Here is a 20,326-nt window from a genome sequence, read left to right on the forward strand (position 1 = left end):
TATATTATATTTAGCATTACTTACGTATTTAACTTTTTTCAAATATAAATGAAAAATTATATGTAATTGTTAAGCACAGGCCTTAATTCTACACGACGGGAAATTTTAGAGCATATTTCTCCAAGTTACTCAACTACGTATTTGTTTAACATACAGGTATCCTCACAATGTTTTCATTTACCGTAGAGCATATATTTTTTATAGATTAATACCTTAATACTCCCCAAGTTTGATTCTTCAGTTAAGATTAACATTCTCTAGCCCCTTGGCGTGTATAAATATAATTTATACATCTTTAGAATTATCGAATTCAACAAAATATTCCTAATTTTAATTCAAACTTCAAAGGTAAATGTTGCTTTTTCATTTTCCTTGTAGCGACTTTAAATTATTGATTCCACTGGCGTATAATTAATAATTAATTTAGAGACAGGAAAGTTTGATATAAGAAAAATTCCTAACAGAATAGAACAAATTTATAAATTTGTAAACATAATATTATGGTTGTAAACATCGTTTAATATTAAGTAAAAAGTTTTATTCAATAAGATGACAATGTCGTAAAATTCGTGTTGTCTGAGGAAACACTCCGCACTTCGTGTCCGAAGGGTTTGAGCGTCACTTGACTTGTGACACATCGACAGGCCAAGTTTATTTAACGACCCGTCTCGAAGACGGGAACAGGAATTTCATGGAGTAGCAAAAATATCATAAAATTTTTATTTCACACTTACTACAAACATTTTATGTTACTATTAATATGTTATTGGACCAGCTCAAAGAATAATAATAAAACTGTTACATATTAAATGAATAACTACAAAGAATAAACATGAATTATTCTCTAATCATTATTTATACAATTACTATCTGCTGTAAGAAACTTTGTTTTTTTTTTTATTTTAACACATTTAATTATTAACACATACAAAATATTTTTAATGCCTAAATAAAACACGATTTATCTGCATAAAAAGGAATCAAGTAACCATTCGCCCATAGTAACTGTATTATATAAATAACAATAAATAACAATATTAAATCATTGAAAAAATAGTCTAATCATTAACGACTCCATGTGAACGTTGGCCTGCTATTGTTTGCTAACGAAGCATGGCACGCCGGTCGACCGAGAGCTCTACACTTTAAACCATCACTCCCTTCAGCTCCTTCGAAAAATATTGCCCCTCTTTTTATCCTCTTGTTTGAATAATGCCTGTAAACGTACTTCGTTGCCATTTGAGCAAGGTGTCAGGAAAACAGCTTGAGTACAAACCACTAACCGCACTTGTTTATCAAAGCCTGTCTACTTTGGCGTTTGGAAGTGTTTTCAGGGACTTTTTGGTGAAATGTAAAGTAAGCACTATACGACGGTATACAAATATTTGTTTTGTATTTTTGAATTAACGCGCTTATTCCATGTTACTGATTATGTATTTAACGATCATTTACGTAACTCTGTATTAAATATATAAGATTTTTTTCTCTACAAAATATTCATAGGTATGTTATAAAGAGTTATGTTACGTTTGTTTGTTTTATTTTTTCCGAATTCATGCAAAAACAATTACTCTGATTGATATGGACTTCATTTTATTTAGTGTACAATTTTTTAACAAACAGGCTGTATTCTAAATCATATTATAAATTCAAAAGTTAATTTGTTTGATTGTTATGATTTCACGAATTAACTACTCAACTGAGCATCATTTTATTTTGCATACATTTTGTCAGGGTACAGAAAAGATACCATACCTGAACATACGAGCAAAGCCGCGGCCGGAAACTATTAGTACTGTACTACACTTTTTGTTTGAAACAACTTGATATGTCGACATACATAATTGGAGAGAAATATATATTAGGGAGAGTGTATAGGTGAAAACTGTTAATTAATAGATAGTTAATTCAGTTTCGTTTGAGTTCTGCTTTTTAAAAACATTATATGACGAGTCAATGGAGTTAATCGGTACGTCATCATCATCATTGTCATCGTTATTATTCTCGAAAGAAAATACGTAGTCGTAGAAAGAGACAAATAGAGAGAAAAAAGTTGGTCTTGGAAAACATTCGAAATTCGTTTTAAAACTTATAATATTTTTTATCTCTGAAGGTATTGTTATGGGTTCGATTACTATACTTTTTGTTAATGATATGACTTTTTTGAGAATTATTATAATTTTAAGGTGAAAATTATAAGTTTTGGTTCAAAATCAATCAAACATCGCATGACATATAAGGCTTAACCTATATAGTGGCTGATTACTTAAATAATGCTGTGTCTCCTTTCTCCAAATGTCAAATCAATGATGACAAAAAGAGACGTATGTTTCTTTCTGTCATCATTGATTGACAGGCTAAACGAGTAAAATCCGACCGTAAAATTTTCGCAACCTAATCAAAGGATTGTAATGTAGTGTGCAATTTTTTAAAACAAGCTTACGTGACGGCCATTCCGTACTCATTTTATTTTTTTTAACATTTTAGATTCTATCGTCACCAGCACAGAAGTGTTTATAAAATTTTAGCTCAATTAGTTGAGTGGAATTTTAAAGTTCAGTTGCAAGATTACACCGACACATACAAACGTGATATAAAATAAATGAATGCAAAGTAGAAAACATAATAAAAAAAACTGCTAAAACAATTCTAGCTGAAATGTTAGCTGAAGCACGTGCATAGCATAAAAAATAACTTCAAATTAAAAAAAAATGCAGTTTTCCTGTTTTAAATGCAAATCAATTTGTCAAATCAAATTTGTATTCGTCTTATTCAATTTGTATTTATTTCCCTGTGTAAGTCAATGTCGATGAAATGGTTTTAATTAATAAGATTTATTTCTTCCAACAGTGATGTCACTCGAGGGTGAGATAGTAAATCTGACTAAGGTGACGAGGTCAGAAATGGGAGCTTATTTATGCATCGCAGCCAACGGCGTCCCGCCCTCAGTCAGCAAGAGAATTATGCTACACGTACACTGTAAGTATTATAATATAAGGCTAGTTGGAAAAATATAAGAGCCGATATCACCCACTTATCTATTCTTATATGGATATTCTTCCGCTAAGCAGCAATAATTAGCATTATTGTGTTCTGGAGATAAATAATTCAGCACAAGGGACTAAACAAAGTATTTATAATAGAATAGAATAATATGCCTTTTTTACTAATGTATTTTTTACAAATGATTATACATATGAATGATGAAAGAGACGGCAAAGTTAAAAATATCTGCGGAATTTTATTATAGAAACGGGTACCTTGCCCCAAGAAGGATTTATTGACTTGGGGTGGTGACCACTCACCATCAGGTGACACATTGCTTGTCCTAGCCAAGACGATTTCAATTTTCAAAGGCAGACGAGCAAATAAATCATCCGAAGGTTAACGGTCACCTACGCCTAAAGACACTAGTACTTTAAGAAATTTATAATTAAATTACTTGGTGGTATACCGTCAAACAGCAATATTAATATTCATATCTACCGCTTTGAAGGTTAGTGAGCCAGTGTAACTGCAGGAACGAGGGACATAATATCTTATCAAGATGGGTAGCGCATTGAGGGATAGGATATAAGGGAAGATTATTATTACCAATAGTGCCCATGTTTGGACTGGACAGTCGTGGATGGTTATGACCACTTATCATATGAAGACCTTATTTCCAGTCTCAAAAAAATTCTTTCACATTAAATAGGTCACTTGTTTTTGTAACAGTGAACCATCCACCATTCAAACCGAAACACAGTACCTATATATTTTTTTTAAATATAAAAAAACCGTCCATTGAAGCGACTTTTTAAATATTTAGTATATAACAATCATTTATTCAATCGTGTTCCTCATAAGCACAATTCTATTTCTCGTATAATATTTGTAAGAAAAAGCGAATCAAATCGCATTAAGAATTCAAAACATGAATCAATTCATCCAACGATAAAATCCACTCACCTGCGTGCAGTACCAATGAGCAAAGAGCTACGTCGCGAACTTACTTATCAGACTATCTCGAAGGCTAATTTATAACAGAGTTATTCAATGCTCGGTTGGTCGGGATGTCGGGAACTGCTGGGCCCGACGTCTCAAACACGTAAGCACTTGGGTGATTTTCGTGTTATCACGTAACATCTTCGATGCGTGCCTCGCATCTGAAACGGATCAGGCTCGTTCTTAGCCGACGTGTTTAGTACTGCTATTGAATATCACTTTGTTGAATATTCTTTATGACGAGAGATAAAGCAGGATTGAATACAGTTTACATAAATTGTAATAAAATTCCGTATCGGCGTTAAAGAAGCAAGGATTTCTTCATATTGGCGTTAAAATGTTCAATTTAAATAAACCAATAAGTGACTATTTCGTTCGTTTTAGAAATAACTAACCTAACTGCAACCCTTATAGAAATGAATATCTCTAACTAGCGTAGAATTCACACGGGCTTAATTATTCCGCTCCGCGTGATTCGTAGTTTGTTATTATATGTAGTATAAAATCTTTGTCAAAAAATTATCTATCTAAAACAAAAGGTATTTTTTTAATTTCGAACTTGTATGTCCTTAGATTAGCGCTTTCAAACTAATTATATTATATATCTTTTATATTTTAGAAAATGATAATGATGACGACGTAGATGCTCCTCGCTGTGATTGTGTGATGTGATTTCGGTCACAGCAGGCTTTCTTGAGGAGACTAACCAATAACGTAGTTGCATATTGTAGTACACAAGTGTGCGAATGGAACTGCAGTTCCGATTCACGGTACGGTAAAAACTGTCCAGACTCCGTATTGCTAATGAGAATTTACTGATGGAAAAACCCAAAAACCTTTTTAGTGGCGTATCCCGGACAATGAACCTGACTTCGGGGTCTACGGCATAATAAGCTAGCCACGTGGCATGGAGAGCCGAGATGGCCCAATGGTTAGAACGCGTGCATTTTAACCGATGATTGCTGGTTCAAACCCAGGCAAACATCACTAAATTTTCATGTGCTTAATTTGTGAAGTGAAGGAAAACATCGTGATAAAACCTCTATGTGTCTAATTTCAACGAAATTCTGCCACATGTGTATCCACCAACCCGCATCGGTCCAGCGTGGTGGAATATGCTCCAAACCTCAATGGAAGAGAAGGCCTTAGCCTAGCAGTGGGAAATTTTCAGGTTGTTAATGTTTAATGTAAAGCAACGGAGTAATTAATATGTTACACGTTTCGTATATATCTAATATGATCGCGAATCGATATGCATTATTTTAATATTTTCGTAACAACGAGTATAACGGAAGCATAAACAATCGGAGGTCTAAAAAAAAATAAACGAATGTCGACTGATCTGTACTGAACTTAACATCTCATCTGAACTGATCATCTATTTTGAGACAGTCCTAACTTGTGTGACGCTTTCACCAAGCTGAAGTAGACTCCGTATATTTCATTGTTTTAAATTTGGAATTGCATAAAAATATTGCTAAAGGTAAGACCAAAATAGCTACAGTATTACAAATTCCGTGTGAGATTGTTTTTAGCTCAAGACTTATCTGTCATATGTGTATAAGCTCGTAAAACTGCACGGAGACTTTTTTATTTATTTATATTAAAAATTCACTAGCAGTCAAATATCGTATTAAATTTGAATTTAAATTGAAAAACTGAACATTAAAGGCAATACACGAAATTAGCAAATCTTGTTTTTTAATTTACATTAGCAGCCTGTAAATTTCCCGCTGCTAGGCTAAGGCGCGCTGCTCCAATGCGGGTTGGTGGAATACACATTAGACAGAATTTCGTTGAAATTAGACACATGCAGGTATCCTCACGATGTTTTCCTTCACCGCCGAGCACGAGATGAATTATATACACAAATTAAGCACATGAAATTTCAGTGGTGCCTGCCTGGGTTTGAACCCGAAAACATCGGGTAAGATGAACGCGTTCTAACCACTGGGCCATCTCGGCTCTTTAATTAATAATAAATAATTACAAAATTATCACTCATTTAATATGGAAGATATGTATAAACTAACAGCCTGCTAATAAACTCGTGGGTTGGCAAACTTCTACTTTCCTCTCCTTGAGGTTTAGATCTTATTGCATTATTATGCTCCAATGCAGATTGGTGGTTACAGATATTGGAGAAAGTTCACATGTATTGGTTGGCAACATTCTATAGATAAACTATTTAGTATTTCCATGGTAGAAGAAGTACAACAAAACAAACGTTCAGTTATTCGACGCGTTTTGCTAATAGTTCTGCTGTAATGCACTACAATCTTCTTGATTAATATAGATTTGTACACTTATGTCATCTTCAATTTTACTGTACCGATACCAAGTTTATTAATTCTCAAAAAGCAATTTTTCCACGAATTAATTATAAATACTACATATTATTTAGATCTCGATCAATTACGTCAAACCAATTCAAGGTCATAGTGAGTTTATTTATTTTTACTCATTCTGCCATTGAAATAGACTACATACATATTTTAACATACATAAGTTGGTAATGTGTTCAATAAAAATAAATATTATTCAGTGTCATAAGCAATAGTATATAGATCACACTAGCAACTCGCCCCGGCTTCGCATGTTTACAATTCAATAATAAATAAAAATATATGATATAAATATATTTCATACCCTACACAATAACGTAATTTACTACCAGAGATTTTTTTTTTAAATCGAATCATTAGTTCCCCAGATTACCCCCTAAAACAAGCAAATAATAAATTTATAATATATCTAAAATACCAAGTCATAAAAGTAGTTCAAATCGTACTTGTTTATAGTTTAAATCCAATAAAAACCATAAACAATGATTTCGATAATAACTTAAATAATTATTTTCATCCCTATCATTAAGCCTCTCATACAGTTACGAAAATTTCAGTCGCATGAAAACAAATGATAAATGCATTCTTTTCGGGTTGTTGAGCACTAAAATAAATTAATATTTCGTCCCTACATAACTTCTCATTCATCGGACGATTGTGAAAATGAAATAATATACAATTGTACGCTTTTAATTTGCAGTTAAAAAGTTAATCAAATGCACATTTCGCGATGAGAAACTTCGTTAATTTCAACGAGTAACAACTCAACTTTACTTCACACGGACACCATTGAGGTTTAATCTCTCTCTCTCTCTATTTTGAAAGTATTCAAATATATATACAAATATAAACGCACTCACACCCACAAACACACACGAAACTCATTTTCGTGCCATATAACTTATCTTTGAATAACAAATTTTTTTATTGTCATATGGTAAAATCGTAAATTTGTCGAGAATCAAAAATAAATTGAAATCCTTCCTTTTTACTTAAAAAAAAAAATCTAAAATATTAAATAGAGAATATTAAAATGCAAAACAAATAAATAAAATAAACCAATAGTTTGCCTGTAAATCTGCCACAGCTGGCCTAAGGCCTCTTGTCCCTTTGAGAACAAGGCTTGGAGCTTATTCTACCACGTCGTTCACCATCGATTACGAGTTGAATTAATAACAAATTAAGCACGTAGAAATTCTTGCCGGAGTGTCGAACCTAAACATGCGTTTTAACGATTATATTTATTTGTGTGGACCATCATAATTTATAATAGTAAACCGCCTTGGTAGCACTTGGTGATAGGGCTGTGTGCAAGTCCAATTTTTTTTGCCACATGATAGTAGTGGTTACCACTGCCCATAGACAAAAAATATTAACCTCAACCAATGCGCTACCAACCTTGGGAGCTTAGATTTTATGTCCCTTAGACCTGCTAGATTTGATGACCTCAGCCACACTGGCTAATTCACCCTTCAAAACACGACATTACTAAGCATTGCTGCCTGCCAGTAGAATATATGACGATAAAATTTAAAAAAAAAAACTTCATAAATATACATATATTCAAATATTTACGTAGTTCCTGTACCGTGTGATAGAGTCACAGAGAATAGTTGGCAACTATCGTAAAAGCATTCATTCATCATATCGAAGAATTCGTTCTCCAAGTGCAGCTATCAATTAAACATGAAACACCTCGCTTACTTAAAATGGGTGAGATCAACACAACGATAAGGCCAGAACGTAAAAAAAAAATATCGGACAGTGTGACCTTACCCTAGTTTCTCATTAATAATTCAAACCAACAATACAATTAAACAACTATTAATTAGCACGTCCTACACTCGTTTGTTTTCTTTGAAATATACATTTCAAAACACATTTTAGTATTTATTTTGTTATAAAGTTAAAAATATTTTTATTATATATTAGTACTTTCGAATAGACTATATATATATAATAGATTTTAAGACTAAGCAAATAGTTTATTTCCAGTCTTCGCCCGAATCAATAATGTTAGAATAAACTTTATCTAAACCGATACACATAAAACTTATACAAGAAGATTCAGCGTATTTCGGAGAAGGTTTTATATATAATATTATTAAACAAGTAGTAATTTAATAAATTTGAAACTTGGCATATTAAGATTGAAAAAACCTTTTTCTCACAACGAGCCTCTTTATTTGGTAACAATGTTTTTCGTAAAAAATTAATATTATTAAATTAAGTGCTGAAAGCAACCTTCTAAATCGGAATATATTTTCGCTATGAAACCATGATTGGGTCAGTGAACCTTATAGACAATGCCAAGTTTTAACTAAGGGACGGATAGACTGATTTTCGCCGTGCATTCCAAACAATGCAAAACTTTCTTTTTTTAAATTACAGATACAAGTAAACGATCACCCCTATTAAGATTGTAAATGCGAAAGTGAGTTTGTTTATTTTTGTTACGGCTTCACTCTTGACCAATCAATCGACCATCGTGAAAATTTGTATACGCGTTGTCAAGGATATAGGATACCTAAAACCTGACCTCCTCCCGTCAAAAGCAGTCAAAGCCACGGACAGAAACTAGTACTTATATCTAGTTTAAAACAATTTTTATTAAAAACTAATCTTAAGCTACTCAAATATTTCATAATGAAATGCGTCCAGTAGGTTTTAATATTCTCGCAGAGAGTTTAAAAAAATAGACTGCTTAGTATTATTAATTCCAAGCGTTTTATAAAATTTATTTGCTTAAGCATACATGAGAACGATTCTTTATTGTAATTGCATATATTCAATAAATATAATGGAATATAATTAAACATACGTTTTAGTGGTATATGATATTATAATTTTGGTATGGATTGGTATAAAATTAAATTGATGACATTGTGAGGTTAATTTCGTTTATTTTTAAAATCTATAAATAGTGCCATATTAAGTCGCTTTCTGTACGCGTCAGTATATTCACTAACGTATTCTAAAGCACTCAACATATTTTGATGCGGTTTTAACTAATAGAAAGAGAGATAAACGAGTTAGGACTAACAATATAATATAATAGTATGAACAATTTAAAAATGTTTTATAAAAAAATCTTGCACCTGTGACGGTGTGTTTTACCTAAAAACTTAATTTTTTTTCGCAAGTTTACACGGTTAACGCTGACTAAACACCGGAGATACATTAAAACGAACTATCAATGGTAAGTCCTCAAAATTTTCACATAATGGTCTCCGATAATACATGTTTATCTACTATAGTACATTGATAATATATTATAAAAAACTAAAGATTATTTGTGCACCAATTTCTCAAATAAATTATTAATGCTCATTCAGATAATTATGTTAGTTTTCCTGATCATTTCAAATAAATTAAAATTGTCTTTTTTTATATTCGGATGAATAATTTGAACATATCACCTTTTCCAAATTATGTGCTACGAAAAGAAAACGCTACGAGACGGGTGGTCAGATGGTTGTAACTGGTTGTAAAAGTAACATTTTGACCTTGGCAGTCAAAATCACTTAAATTTACATAAAACTAAATTATGACATGCTTATTCATTCTTTATTAATAAACAGCAGCCATGTGATGCCGGGTCGGGTGCTAGTATATTTATATAATACAATCGAATGATGCCCGAATTCCAAAAATATTATCGGAAGCATCCAGGACAGTGATCCATCAATGTTTATAAAATTCATGAAATTTTAAATTAATTTCGACAAAGCGTTCGATCATATTACTTGCATTGAGCTCTCACGAGTGCGTCAACAGCGAGACAATTTGACTTATAAATATATCGAATCAGTTTTTAGACTAAGATTTATCAAGAAAAACTTGAATTTATACCTTATCTGTTTGACCTTAAACGTTTAAATAGCATATCTACATATCAAATTATATTTTGATAAAAATTATAAACGTAATACGTATTCTAAATGAACTGACTTATGATTCACAAACACACGCCAAATGTTGATATCAATTGTTTTGGATTGTTCGTTTCACAACACAAACAAAGGTACATGTGAAAAAAAATATTCCATTTTCAAATCCATTATATAAAATTCGAACTCACATCCTGAACTTGTAATTGAAACCAAAATCTAAACTTTGGTCATTCATTTAATTCAATTAACCGCTGGCATACTTTTCAACGTTAATTAACTGTTCTAAATTCATGAATTGGATCGGTCCACTTTCGGTTTTAGTTCAATATGTGTAAAAGTTTTTCGAGGCTTTAGCCACTGCCGATTCGAGCGTTGTCCGGTAGGTATTTGCATTCAGTTATTGGCAGTACCGATGTAAACACTCGACTGATTGGACTGCCGTGTGTACATAGTTGTTTATTAACCTACATATGTTAAAAGTATATCCTATTTATATACTGAATATAAAAATGTATGGACTATCTAACTTTAGTCATTTTTAGTAACGTTAATCTATGATTTTACTAAACACGAATTCGTACAAAATTTTATAATTTATATCATACAAAATATGTATTATTGTAGTATTTTTATAGCATAGGCAGACGGACGTGCAATAAACGATGGTTAGTGGTCACCAATCACCATTTTGAGAACATTCCCCTTGCTACCACAGTTAGTATCGGAACATTTGACGTTGATGTTTCGAACCTCGTTCAGTTCCGCGGTCAATTGGAAGGTAAAGCCAAATTGGCATAAAAAAGCTTGGTTAGCTCATCAAGGCAAGAAGGTACTTCACGTCGACTCATCGCCTAAAACTGTACAAGGCTCAAATTCAACCTCACGTGGAATATTGCTCCTCTGGGCGGGTGCTCCCCAGTACCAGCTTCTTCCATTGAACCGTATTCAAGCACAGCGGCTCGAATTATCGACGACCAAGTCCTCTTCGTTCGATGTTGGCTACCTTTGCATATTCTACCGTATTTTCACGAGGAATTATCTGAGGATTTTCTTGGATTAAACCCGGCTACTGAATTTCACCTTCGGACATGGTGCCGACACTCTAAATTTCACCCGCACCGCCAAGATGTCCGCAAATCTACAACAACGCGATTTCTAAGACATTTTCTGTCTCGCACAACCAGTCTGTGAAATCATCTTTCGCTGAAGATTTTTCCGTTCCGATATGTCTTCGGAACCTTCAAGAAAAGAGAATACACATTTTTTACTGAGATGTTATGTTCTAAGAATAGATGCTTGACGGTCGAATATACGTGTAGGTAACACATACCCAGACGGGTTTGCACAAAGCCCTTCCACCAGGTAAAGTAAATTCGGAGTCTAAAGAAAACCATGTTGCCAGTAAAATTAACTTAACAAAATATAATTCTAGTAATATGTATATTATATAAATAAAACTCTGTACAATATTATTAGTAGCAGTATTAGTTTTTATTAAAATTTATTTTCAACAAACTACAGAACGTTTTAACTGAATACGAAAGCATCATTAAAACATAATTAGTAAATGAAATCTTAAAATAATACGAACGAAACTCGCACAAAGACAATGTAAGTCTCATTAACAAAACAACGTTTAGTGGTATGGCACTTTAAACTCGGATCTATAAAACAAATAATAAAAGCGCGCTTCTCTTAGTGACAACTAAGAGAAATTCACTTCATAGGAAACGCAATTTCAGGCGAACAAACAAACTACAGCCAGGAACCCTTTCACTCAGTTTAATTACTTCGCAAAGAATGCGTCGTGTTCGCTCGATGAGGAGACAAAATTAACGCTCTCAAATATTTAATTTAAATTTCCTTCGCCGAAAACGAATGATAACGGCCTATCGCGGACCTGCGGCCGCCCTACGGGAACATAAAAACACTTTTTGGACCGGTACGAGTAAAGCAATTCATTTGTAACAGTAAGTGCCTCGTAACGCGGTGAGTTTCTTTTAGTTGATTCACTGGAGCCTCAAGACGGCAGGTAAATGAGTTTAGAGAAAAGAAACGCTTCAGCGAAGTGAACAAATCGTAATCAATTACCCCGAGTCTCTTGGTTTAATCTAAAACAAACGTTTTCTTGGAGATTATAAGCTCTGCAGTACCGTTATTTATGTGGATTTATAACGATGTTTACAGACGACGATATTATCCTCAAGTTTTTTCATAATAATACATCACAAACATTTTTCGTTTTACACTTGCAAAACCGCAAACGTTTTAAGTTTTAGATAAAATAAGAACAATGTGCTTTGTAACTGTAAATTTCAGTAAGGAAATGTGCTCTAACCAACAAATACGTTTTCGTTAAGCTAGCAAGAAATCTCGATAAAATCTCAACCTAGTGCTGACTACAAAACACCGAGATCCGAAAATGGCGTAGCGTGTGCGCCGCTCTGTTAATCAAACTGTCACTTCAAGAATTCCGCGCGGAATCCTTCTCGAGAAAACTCCCGTAACTTTTGATTGCTGCGGAGAATCCTAAGCTACTTATACGTTCGAAAATTTCTTAATCAACTCTGTTAAAATTTGTTTTGAAATTTTATATAAAACATTTATCGAAAATTCGAATATATATTCGCTGAAGTTACGTTCCTCGATTCATTATTTCGATTTATTTACAAGCAAAAGGCGATCCTTATTGGCCCTTCGAGTTATTAATTAGAACAAAAATAATTGTTCAGATTTTGTTCGCTAAATTGGCCACTTGAAGTCGTAAAAGCCGTCTAAAGGATCATAACGACGGTCAAAGAGAATAACCGCAAATAAGCTGCAATCTAAGGCGAATAGGGAAAATTCTTTCCTTAATTCTCTCTTAACAGACTTAAAGAAATATCGAAAAATTTATGTAGATTTTTATTATTATAATACTAAAATAGAATAAATTAGTTTAATACTTATATCAATAATTGAAAAGTAGTTTCTTGATAGAAACTACAAGTCGAATAGCCGTTTAAAACTTACCTCAATGAGCGTATCTGAATAAAGAATTTATTGGTTTCGGTACAACAATATTCCTTCTTAGTTATCTGTTCCTTTGGGTATGCAGAAATAGATGATATGAAATTGTCGCCTTGAGATGGGTTTTTAGATAAATACTTCCAGGGATCAGGTAAGTTTCAATATGCTCGATTTAGGTTAGTAATTAGTCTCGTATTAAGCGATGAAGAAAAAACATCGTGACGAAACCTACAAGTTTCAGGTGAAATACTACTTGTAAGTCCAGACCATATCAGTTTGCCGGAGATGTTCCGAATCTATCAGGCTATTATTGTAATTGATGATAAATATGTTATTTTGGATAAAATTATCTTTCTGTCTTATTTATATCGCGATTTCACAAAATATATAAAAAAATTCTAATTACATTACCACTCCATAATATAATATTCGAAGTAATTCATAAGATGTAAAAACAACGAGAATACGAGTTTAATTTGCGAACAAACGGTTAGTCCGACGAAAACACAATCCAGGAAGCCGGTCCTGGGATAATGCTCTAAGCAAACAGCTGACAAACGCAATGAAAATTTACCACGAACTGCCGTAGCGACGATGGAAAACAGACCGAGTAACATTTGAAAACTATATTACTCTAATTAAAATTTCCATTGTCATATTTAACACTAAACCTACCACGCGGCTTTACCCGCGTTTAATTTATTTTAAAAATGGAACACAGACCGCCTCGAAAGAGTTTTTAGTGATTATAACCTACGTATTTTATGCTAAGGTTGAAGTTGTCCTGTCTGTGTGTATATCAATAATTATGCCGATGAAAACTATATTAATCTAATTAAAATTTCCGTTGTAATATTTAAAACTAAACCTGCCTCGCGGCTTTACCCGCGTTTAATTCATTTTGAAAATGGAACACAGATCTCTTGAAAAGAGTTTTTAGTTATTATGGTATACGTATGTTATGCTAAGGTTGAATTTTCCCTGTCTGTGTGTATACAAATAGTTATGCCGTTCGGTTGAACGGTATAGAAATCGATGTGCTGCAGCGGCCATGTAGCTGCGAATACGACAAAGTAAATAAAAAATACACGTATATATATCATGGTTATCAACAAAACGATGCCGAAATTCATTAATATCAAAATGATATCCGTTTTTATATACAAGAATGACTATGTCATGCGGTTTAACCCGCAATCATTTTTTTTTGTATTACGCATGGAATTAAATAAAAATGTTAAGCCTCACCATATCTCTCATAGGATTCTCATGACATAATGCACTAAGTATATGTTTTTTACCGTAGATTGTATAGATCGATATTTATTTTGTAGATACTATATGTGTATGTATGAATATTTTTTTTTATTCTTTAGTTTTATTATATAAGTCGAGTCCGATTTTTGTTCCATTTACTTTGTGGTGATCAATAAAGTCTATAAATAAATATCACTGGATGCAAAACAACTCATTGATTATAAATAGTTTTAAGTGATTATAATTAAATTTATATGACTAATAAAGCGAACGGTAAAAAAATATGCACACAAACTTTAAGTTTATATAACTTTTGATACGATTTTCATTTAACAAATACATATATAGTAACTTGGAATAGCCTTTTTTATGGTATAGGTAGGCAGACGGGCAAATTGGGCACCTTATGGTTAGTCCTCAACCCTGGCCATAGACATTGACACCATAAAGAAAATAAATCTTTACACAACCATTGCACAATCAACCTTGGGAACTGAGATGAAGGAACTGAGTTATGTCCCATGTTACTGAAAGAAAGAAATGCTTATTTAGGACACGGCACAATTATAAAAAAGTATAAAAATAAGTAGTAATTTAATCTACAAATCACAACAAAAAGGAAAGAAAATTAAAAAAAAAAAGTAATTTTGTAAGCAATAATAGTTTTTAATGGTAGTTACACTGGCTCACTCACGCTTCGAACAGGAACACAACTATACTAAGCAATAAAAAAAAAAATTGCTTCTAATCGGTCGGTATACCGCTTAAAAGCAAAAATATATTCTACCGCCAAGCAGCAATTAGTATCGATGTGTTCCGGTTTGAAGGGTGAGTGAGCCAGTGTAAATACAGGCACAAGAGACATAACATCTTAGGTCCCAACATTGGTTAATGATGGAAGGAGTGGTTAATATTTCTTATAGCACTAATGTCCACGGACAGTGGTGACTACTTACCATCAGATGGCCCATTTGCCCACCCGCCAAACTATAACATAAAAAAAAGAATATATGAGAGGTTTATAGTATCTTCCCAGGCGGTTTGCACAAAGCCCTATCACCAAGTATAAGTTTAACAAGTTTGAAAAATGTTCCCGACTTAAAAACATACGACATTTTAAAGTAACAAAAGCGGTACGTCACAATATAATAATATCCATTATACTTAAATTTGTAAAATAGCTATTGAATATAATGATAAAATATTTTTATGAAAAATGAAGGATCAAACAATGAGTGCATTGTTCGGATCGAATGCATCGGATTTCATTTAAATGACCTCTGTTTTAAATTTGTTTTAAGCGTGTGTAAAGTATTTTTACAATGAAGTAATTTTAAATAATAAAAAGAATACCGATACTAGTAAGGTCCTGGTATAAACACCTGACAAGTGCAGAATTTCGCCGCGAAGTGGCGAAGCGAGGCGTGCTGAGCAAATATTCTGGATACCGGAATGCACTATCGCATTTTAACTTTTAATAAACAAATAAAATACTCGAATTCATCCTATTTTTTTATGTTGAATCGTATAAACATTTTAGTATACTGGAATCGGATTACAAATAAAATTAAAAGCTATAGGTAATGAGCAAAGTATTGTAATACAGATCTATTGTTATAATAATAGATACCAACTTCGTATATACATACAATTAAATGCAAATGACCTTCTATTTTTTTAATAATTATACATGAGGTTCTATTTCGTTAAGAAAATAAGATTTATATTAGATTTAAAGTTATAAGTTAAATTTGAGAACTATAATTTCCTTTCACTATTGTTTTGTCTTCTTTCTTCTAGTTCTTCTCCCCTTGAACGTTAATGAGTCATATGCATATAAATATATGCTAATGAAATTATTTACATTAAAGTCCAACTTTTCAAAAAATATTTTACACAATGAATTTAAATATTGTTGAAAAAAACATAAAATATATATTTTATTTGATTAAATTCATGTAGACGGATGGTCAATTGGACGAGCGGTTGGTAATTGGTCACCATCGTTCACAGACATTGGCGCCGTAAGAAATATTAACCATTCCTTCAAACACCAATGCGCCACCAACCTTGGAAACGAAGAACATTTCATTAGTAACAATTAATCATCATTCGTTACAATTTAATGTATATTATTTATAATTTCTCATTTCTCATAACACCAACCTCGGGAACTAAAATGTTATGTCGCTTGTGCCTGTTGTTACACTGGCTCACAACAATACTGAGGATTGCTGTTTGGAGGTAGAATACGATTAACGGGTGGTAACTACCCAGACTTAATTGCACAAATTCCAACCAGATGATACTAGATACTAAATCTAAATCATATCATCTAATATATTATGCGAAATTAAATAATACTAAGCTTATAAACACGGATGATTTTAACTGTGAATTGCAAAAGGCCGTATCTATCTAGCAACGCAAACACTGCTGCAAATAAATGAAAAGTTGTGTAAACATAAATGTGGGTTAAACTGCAATATACATATGTGTATTTACAACACTGCACTACGCATGCAATCTGTCAATACTGTCCAGTGCATAACGAACCTTAATATGTAGTATTTAAATATGAAAATCGTACGCACAACAACAGTTGCACGTATGCTGCGGTTAGTATACATCATCGCAAACCGCTAGCCGGCTACTGTAAAATAGCTATTTCATATACTCAAAATTGAAATAGCAGAAAACCTTTGTGGTTACAAAGTTTTTTAATTTATATCCCTTATTATATTTTAGTAAATTGTTAGGCAATATACACAATTGTATTTAAATTATTTGAATAAAAATGTGCGTGTACTTGTACGCGTGTGAAGTTCTATTTATGTGTTTCGAATTGAATACAAACAATAAAATAATAATATTTTTTTTTATTATTAATAATAAAATAATAATGATTATTATGAAAAATTAAATTTATTGTTTTTCACCTCTACTAATATATAACACTCAATCCAAATTATTTTGTTCAATAAGATAAGGTTTGAAGTTGTCAGTTTCGAATGATTTGACACATAATTCGCGGCTTAGCGAGAAACTTCATTCATGTAGTTTTCATGTCCTTTGTGCGCGCGCATCATAAAAAATCACTTTCATCATTTTTTATAACGCGCCAAGAGAAGTATAACTTATTATAGTATATGAAACATACTTCATGGTTATTCAAAGATTATATATTTAAAAAAAAAAAACAATGAACAAACATAAGAAGATTAATAAATAAAACATTAATGTTACAATACTACATTTTTTTTCTATTATAAAAAAATAAATAAATATTGGACAACATCACATACATTACTCCGATACAAATGTAAGTGGCTAGAGCACTTGTGTTATGGAAATCAGATGTAACGACGGTACCGCATACACCCAAGGCCCACGACAACATAGAAAACTTATGAACTTTTTCTACATCAACCGGGCGGGAATCGAACCCGGACTTTGGAGTGGCGTATGAAAACCGGTGTATACACTACTCGACCACGGAGGTCGATATTACACAAGGGAATAGAAAATGACGGCATGAGGGAGCATAACGGCATAAGAGAGCGTCACGCGGTCTGCCGTCGCGCATACATGTCAGTTTTATCCAAAAAGGCAACTAATAATATAACAAACTTTATGTTGTTAACACCGTTGCATACTTTCTGTATAGTTCGGTACAATAAACAAGTCATTCTCCCGCCATTTACTTGTATTTCAAGTAACTATCTAGGGAATTTCAATGACAACATACGCAGATCGTGGAGAAACTAATCAAAATATAGCCGATAACATCTTATCTATTTTTGTCTAGTCTGAGTCAGTATAAAAAGTTGCTGGATATTCTTGATATATAGTGCGCCGTAACTCTTTTCGGTCGTATAAAGTTGCCATTGGATTATGAGAGTGAACCTATAGAGTATTTTTGCATTTGCACACACACTTGTGCATAATTCATAAATCATAATAACACACATAAGTCGCACTTAATAGTCTAGTTAAAGTAGGAATGCTTCAAATTTCGACACAATATATTTACAATAATGTTATGTATATTTGCAGTAACATTGATCAGTTTAGTAGAATCAGTGATAATCATTGTAATGTTTACACGAGAAGTAAGGATAAGCTTATAACCTCATGTTTCCGACTCCGCAGTCAATAAATTCTACTTGGGATAAGGTATTCGTTACTATAATAAAATTCATAAATTCGAATCGTTTGTTATAAACATATATAAATAAGATATGTTATTCAACACATGATCATAATTATCTTCTTGCCGATTCTTCTCGGTAGAATCCGCATTCCTAATTTCTGGTAGTTTAACGTTTAGCACTACAAAATAATTCTTGTAAAAGTCAACTTGAATAAAGTATATCTTGATTTTTATTTACACGAGTATTTCTCGATAAAAACTATAATAAAGCTGCTTTTCATTTTCGCTTTAATAATCAAGAGATTATGAGTGGTTACGAATTTATGGGCGGTAGTGACAACTTACCATTAGGTGGCCCATTTGCGCTTTCACCTATATCTTAAAACAAGGAGATCTTATATAATCATCATCACCGTCTGAGTCGGAATGCGTCCACCGCTGGACAAAGGCCTCTTCAAAGGATATTCTCGCATGGCACGTCGCTCTTCCGCCCACAGTGCGTGTTTTGGTTCGTGACCGCCACTCGAAAACTTCCTTCCCCAGAGGCTATCGATTCTACGAGCGATATCAGTTCAGCATTTATCGCATACAAACATAATTTAATCGGATAATTATAAACCGATATAACATAAATATAATAATTCTATAAATTATAACATTTTCTGTGCACGGATAATAATTGTTGATTTCCTTCATCAAATGCAATGGTGGTGATACGAACCCCACTAACATATCAAAAGAGGAATTTTCCCTACTGTGAGCTGTTTTCAAACTGTTTTAATATTAAAATATGTGTGTAGATAAATTATATTCAACGCGTTTGAAATAGTCGACGAAGTCTCGTGGAATAGTTATTTAAATATAAAACCATGTAACACACGCAAAATGTTACTTGTATACTATACTGCACATTAATTCAATTGTGACAGGGTTATTCTATAAAATACACATAAGACATACATTTATATATTTATAATTTCGGCCAATCATCATCATGATATTTTTTCGTGAAGTGTTTCGGTTTGATGTGTGAGTAAGGCAGTATACAGACACGACACCACACATCAGTATCATTATACAAGTAAGAATGATTAACATATTAGCCACGTACTATAAAAAAATTAATTAGAACTATTATTTGCAGTCCACCCTCTGGTCCAAGTGCCGAATCAGCTGGTAGGCGCGCCAACCGGCACCGATGTCACTTTGCAGTGCCACGTGGAAGCTTCGCCTAAAGCCATAAATTACTGGACGAGAGAGAATGGTAAGTCAAATAAAATATCTACACACACATAGACACACAAATACTTTATAGATTAAATGTTAATTTATCACCAGATCGGAATTTAGATTACCTTGAGAAATACAGGAAAGAGTCTCAGTACTCTTTTCAGCCAATTAAATATCATAAATATGTTGAGAAAAATATTTTTATTTTATTTATTTACAGCGGCATATCCGTCTAGAATGAGCATCAGAACTATTCAATTTTAAGGACTTCAGTAACAGCCTGTAAATTTCCCACTGCTGAGCTAAGGCCTCCTCCCTCTTCGAGAAGGTTTGGAGCATATTCCACCACGCTGTTCTAATGCGTGTTAGTGGATACGGAAATTAGGTACACATGCCGGTTTCCTCACGATGTTTTCATTCGCCGCCGAGCACGAGATGAAATATAAACACAA

The 20,326-nt window shown here is 32.8% G+C and overlaps 1 protein-coding gene across 1 annotated transcript in view; it reads left to right on the plus strand.

Moving 5' to 3' along the window:
• The window catches only part of LOC125064458 (lachesin-like), a 98,205-nt gene that overhangs the window by 64,520 nt on the left and 13,359 nt on the right, over positions 1–20,326 (plus strand). Inside the window, exons 6-7 of the mRNA XM_047671492.1 lie at positions 2,851–2,979; positions 19,789–19,908. Coding sequence (XP_047527448.1) covers positions 2,851–2,979; positions 19,789–19,908 — 249 coding nt within the window. The remainder of the gene's footprint in view (positions 1–2,850; positions 2,980–19,788; positions 19,909–20,326) is intronic.

Source organism: Vanessa atalanta, chromosome 1, assembly GCF_905147765.1.
Source record: "Vanessa atalanta chromosome 1, ilVanAtal1.2, whole genome shotgun sequence".
NCBI lineage: Eukaryota > Metazoa > Arthropoda > Insecta > Lepidoptera > Nymphalidae > Vanessa > Vanessa atalanta.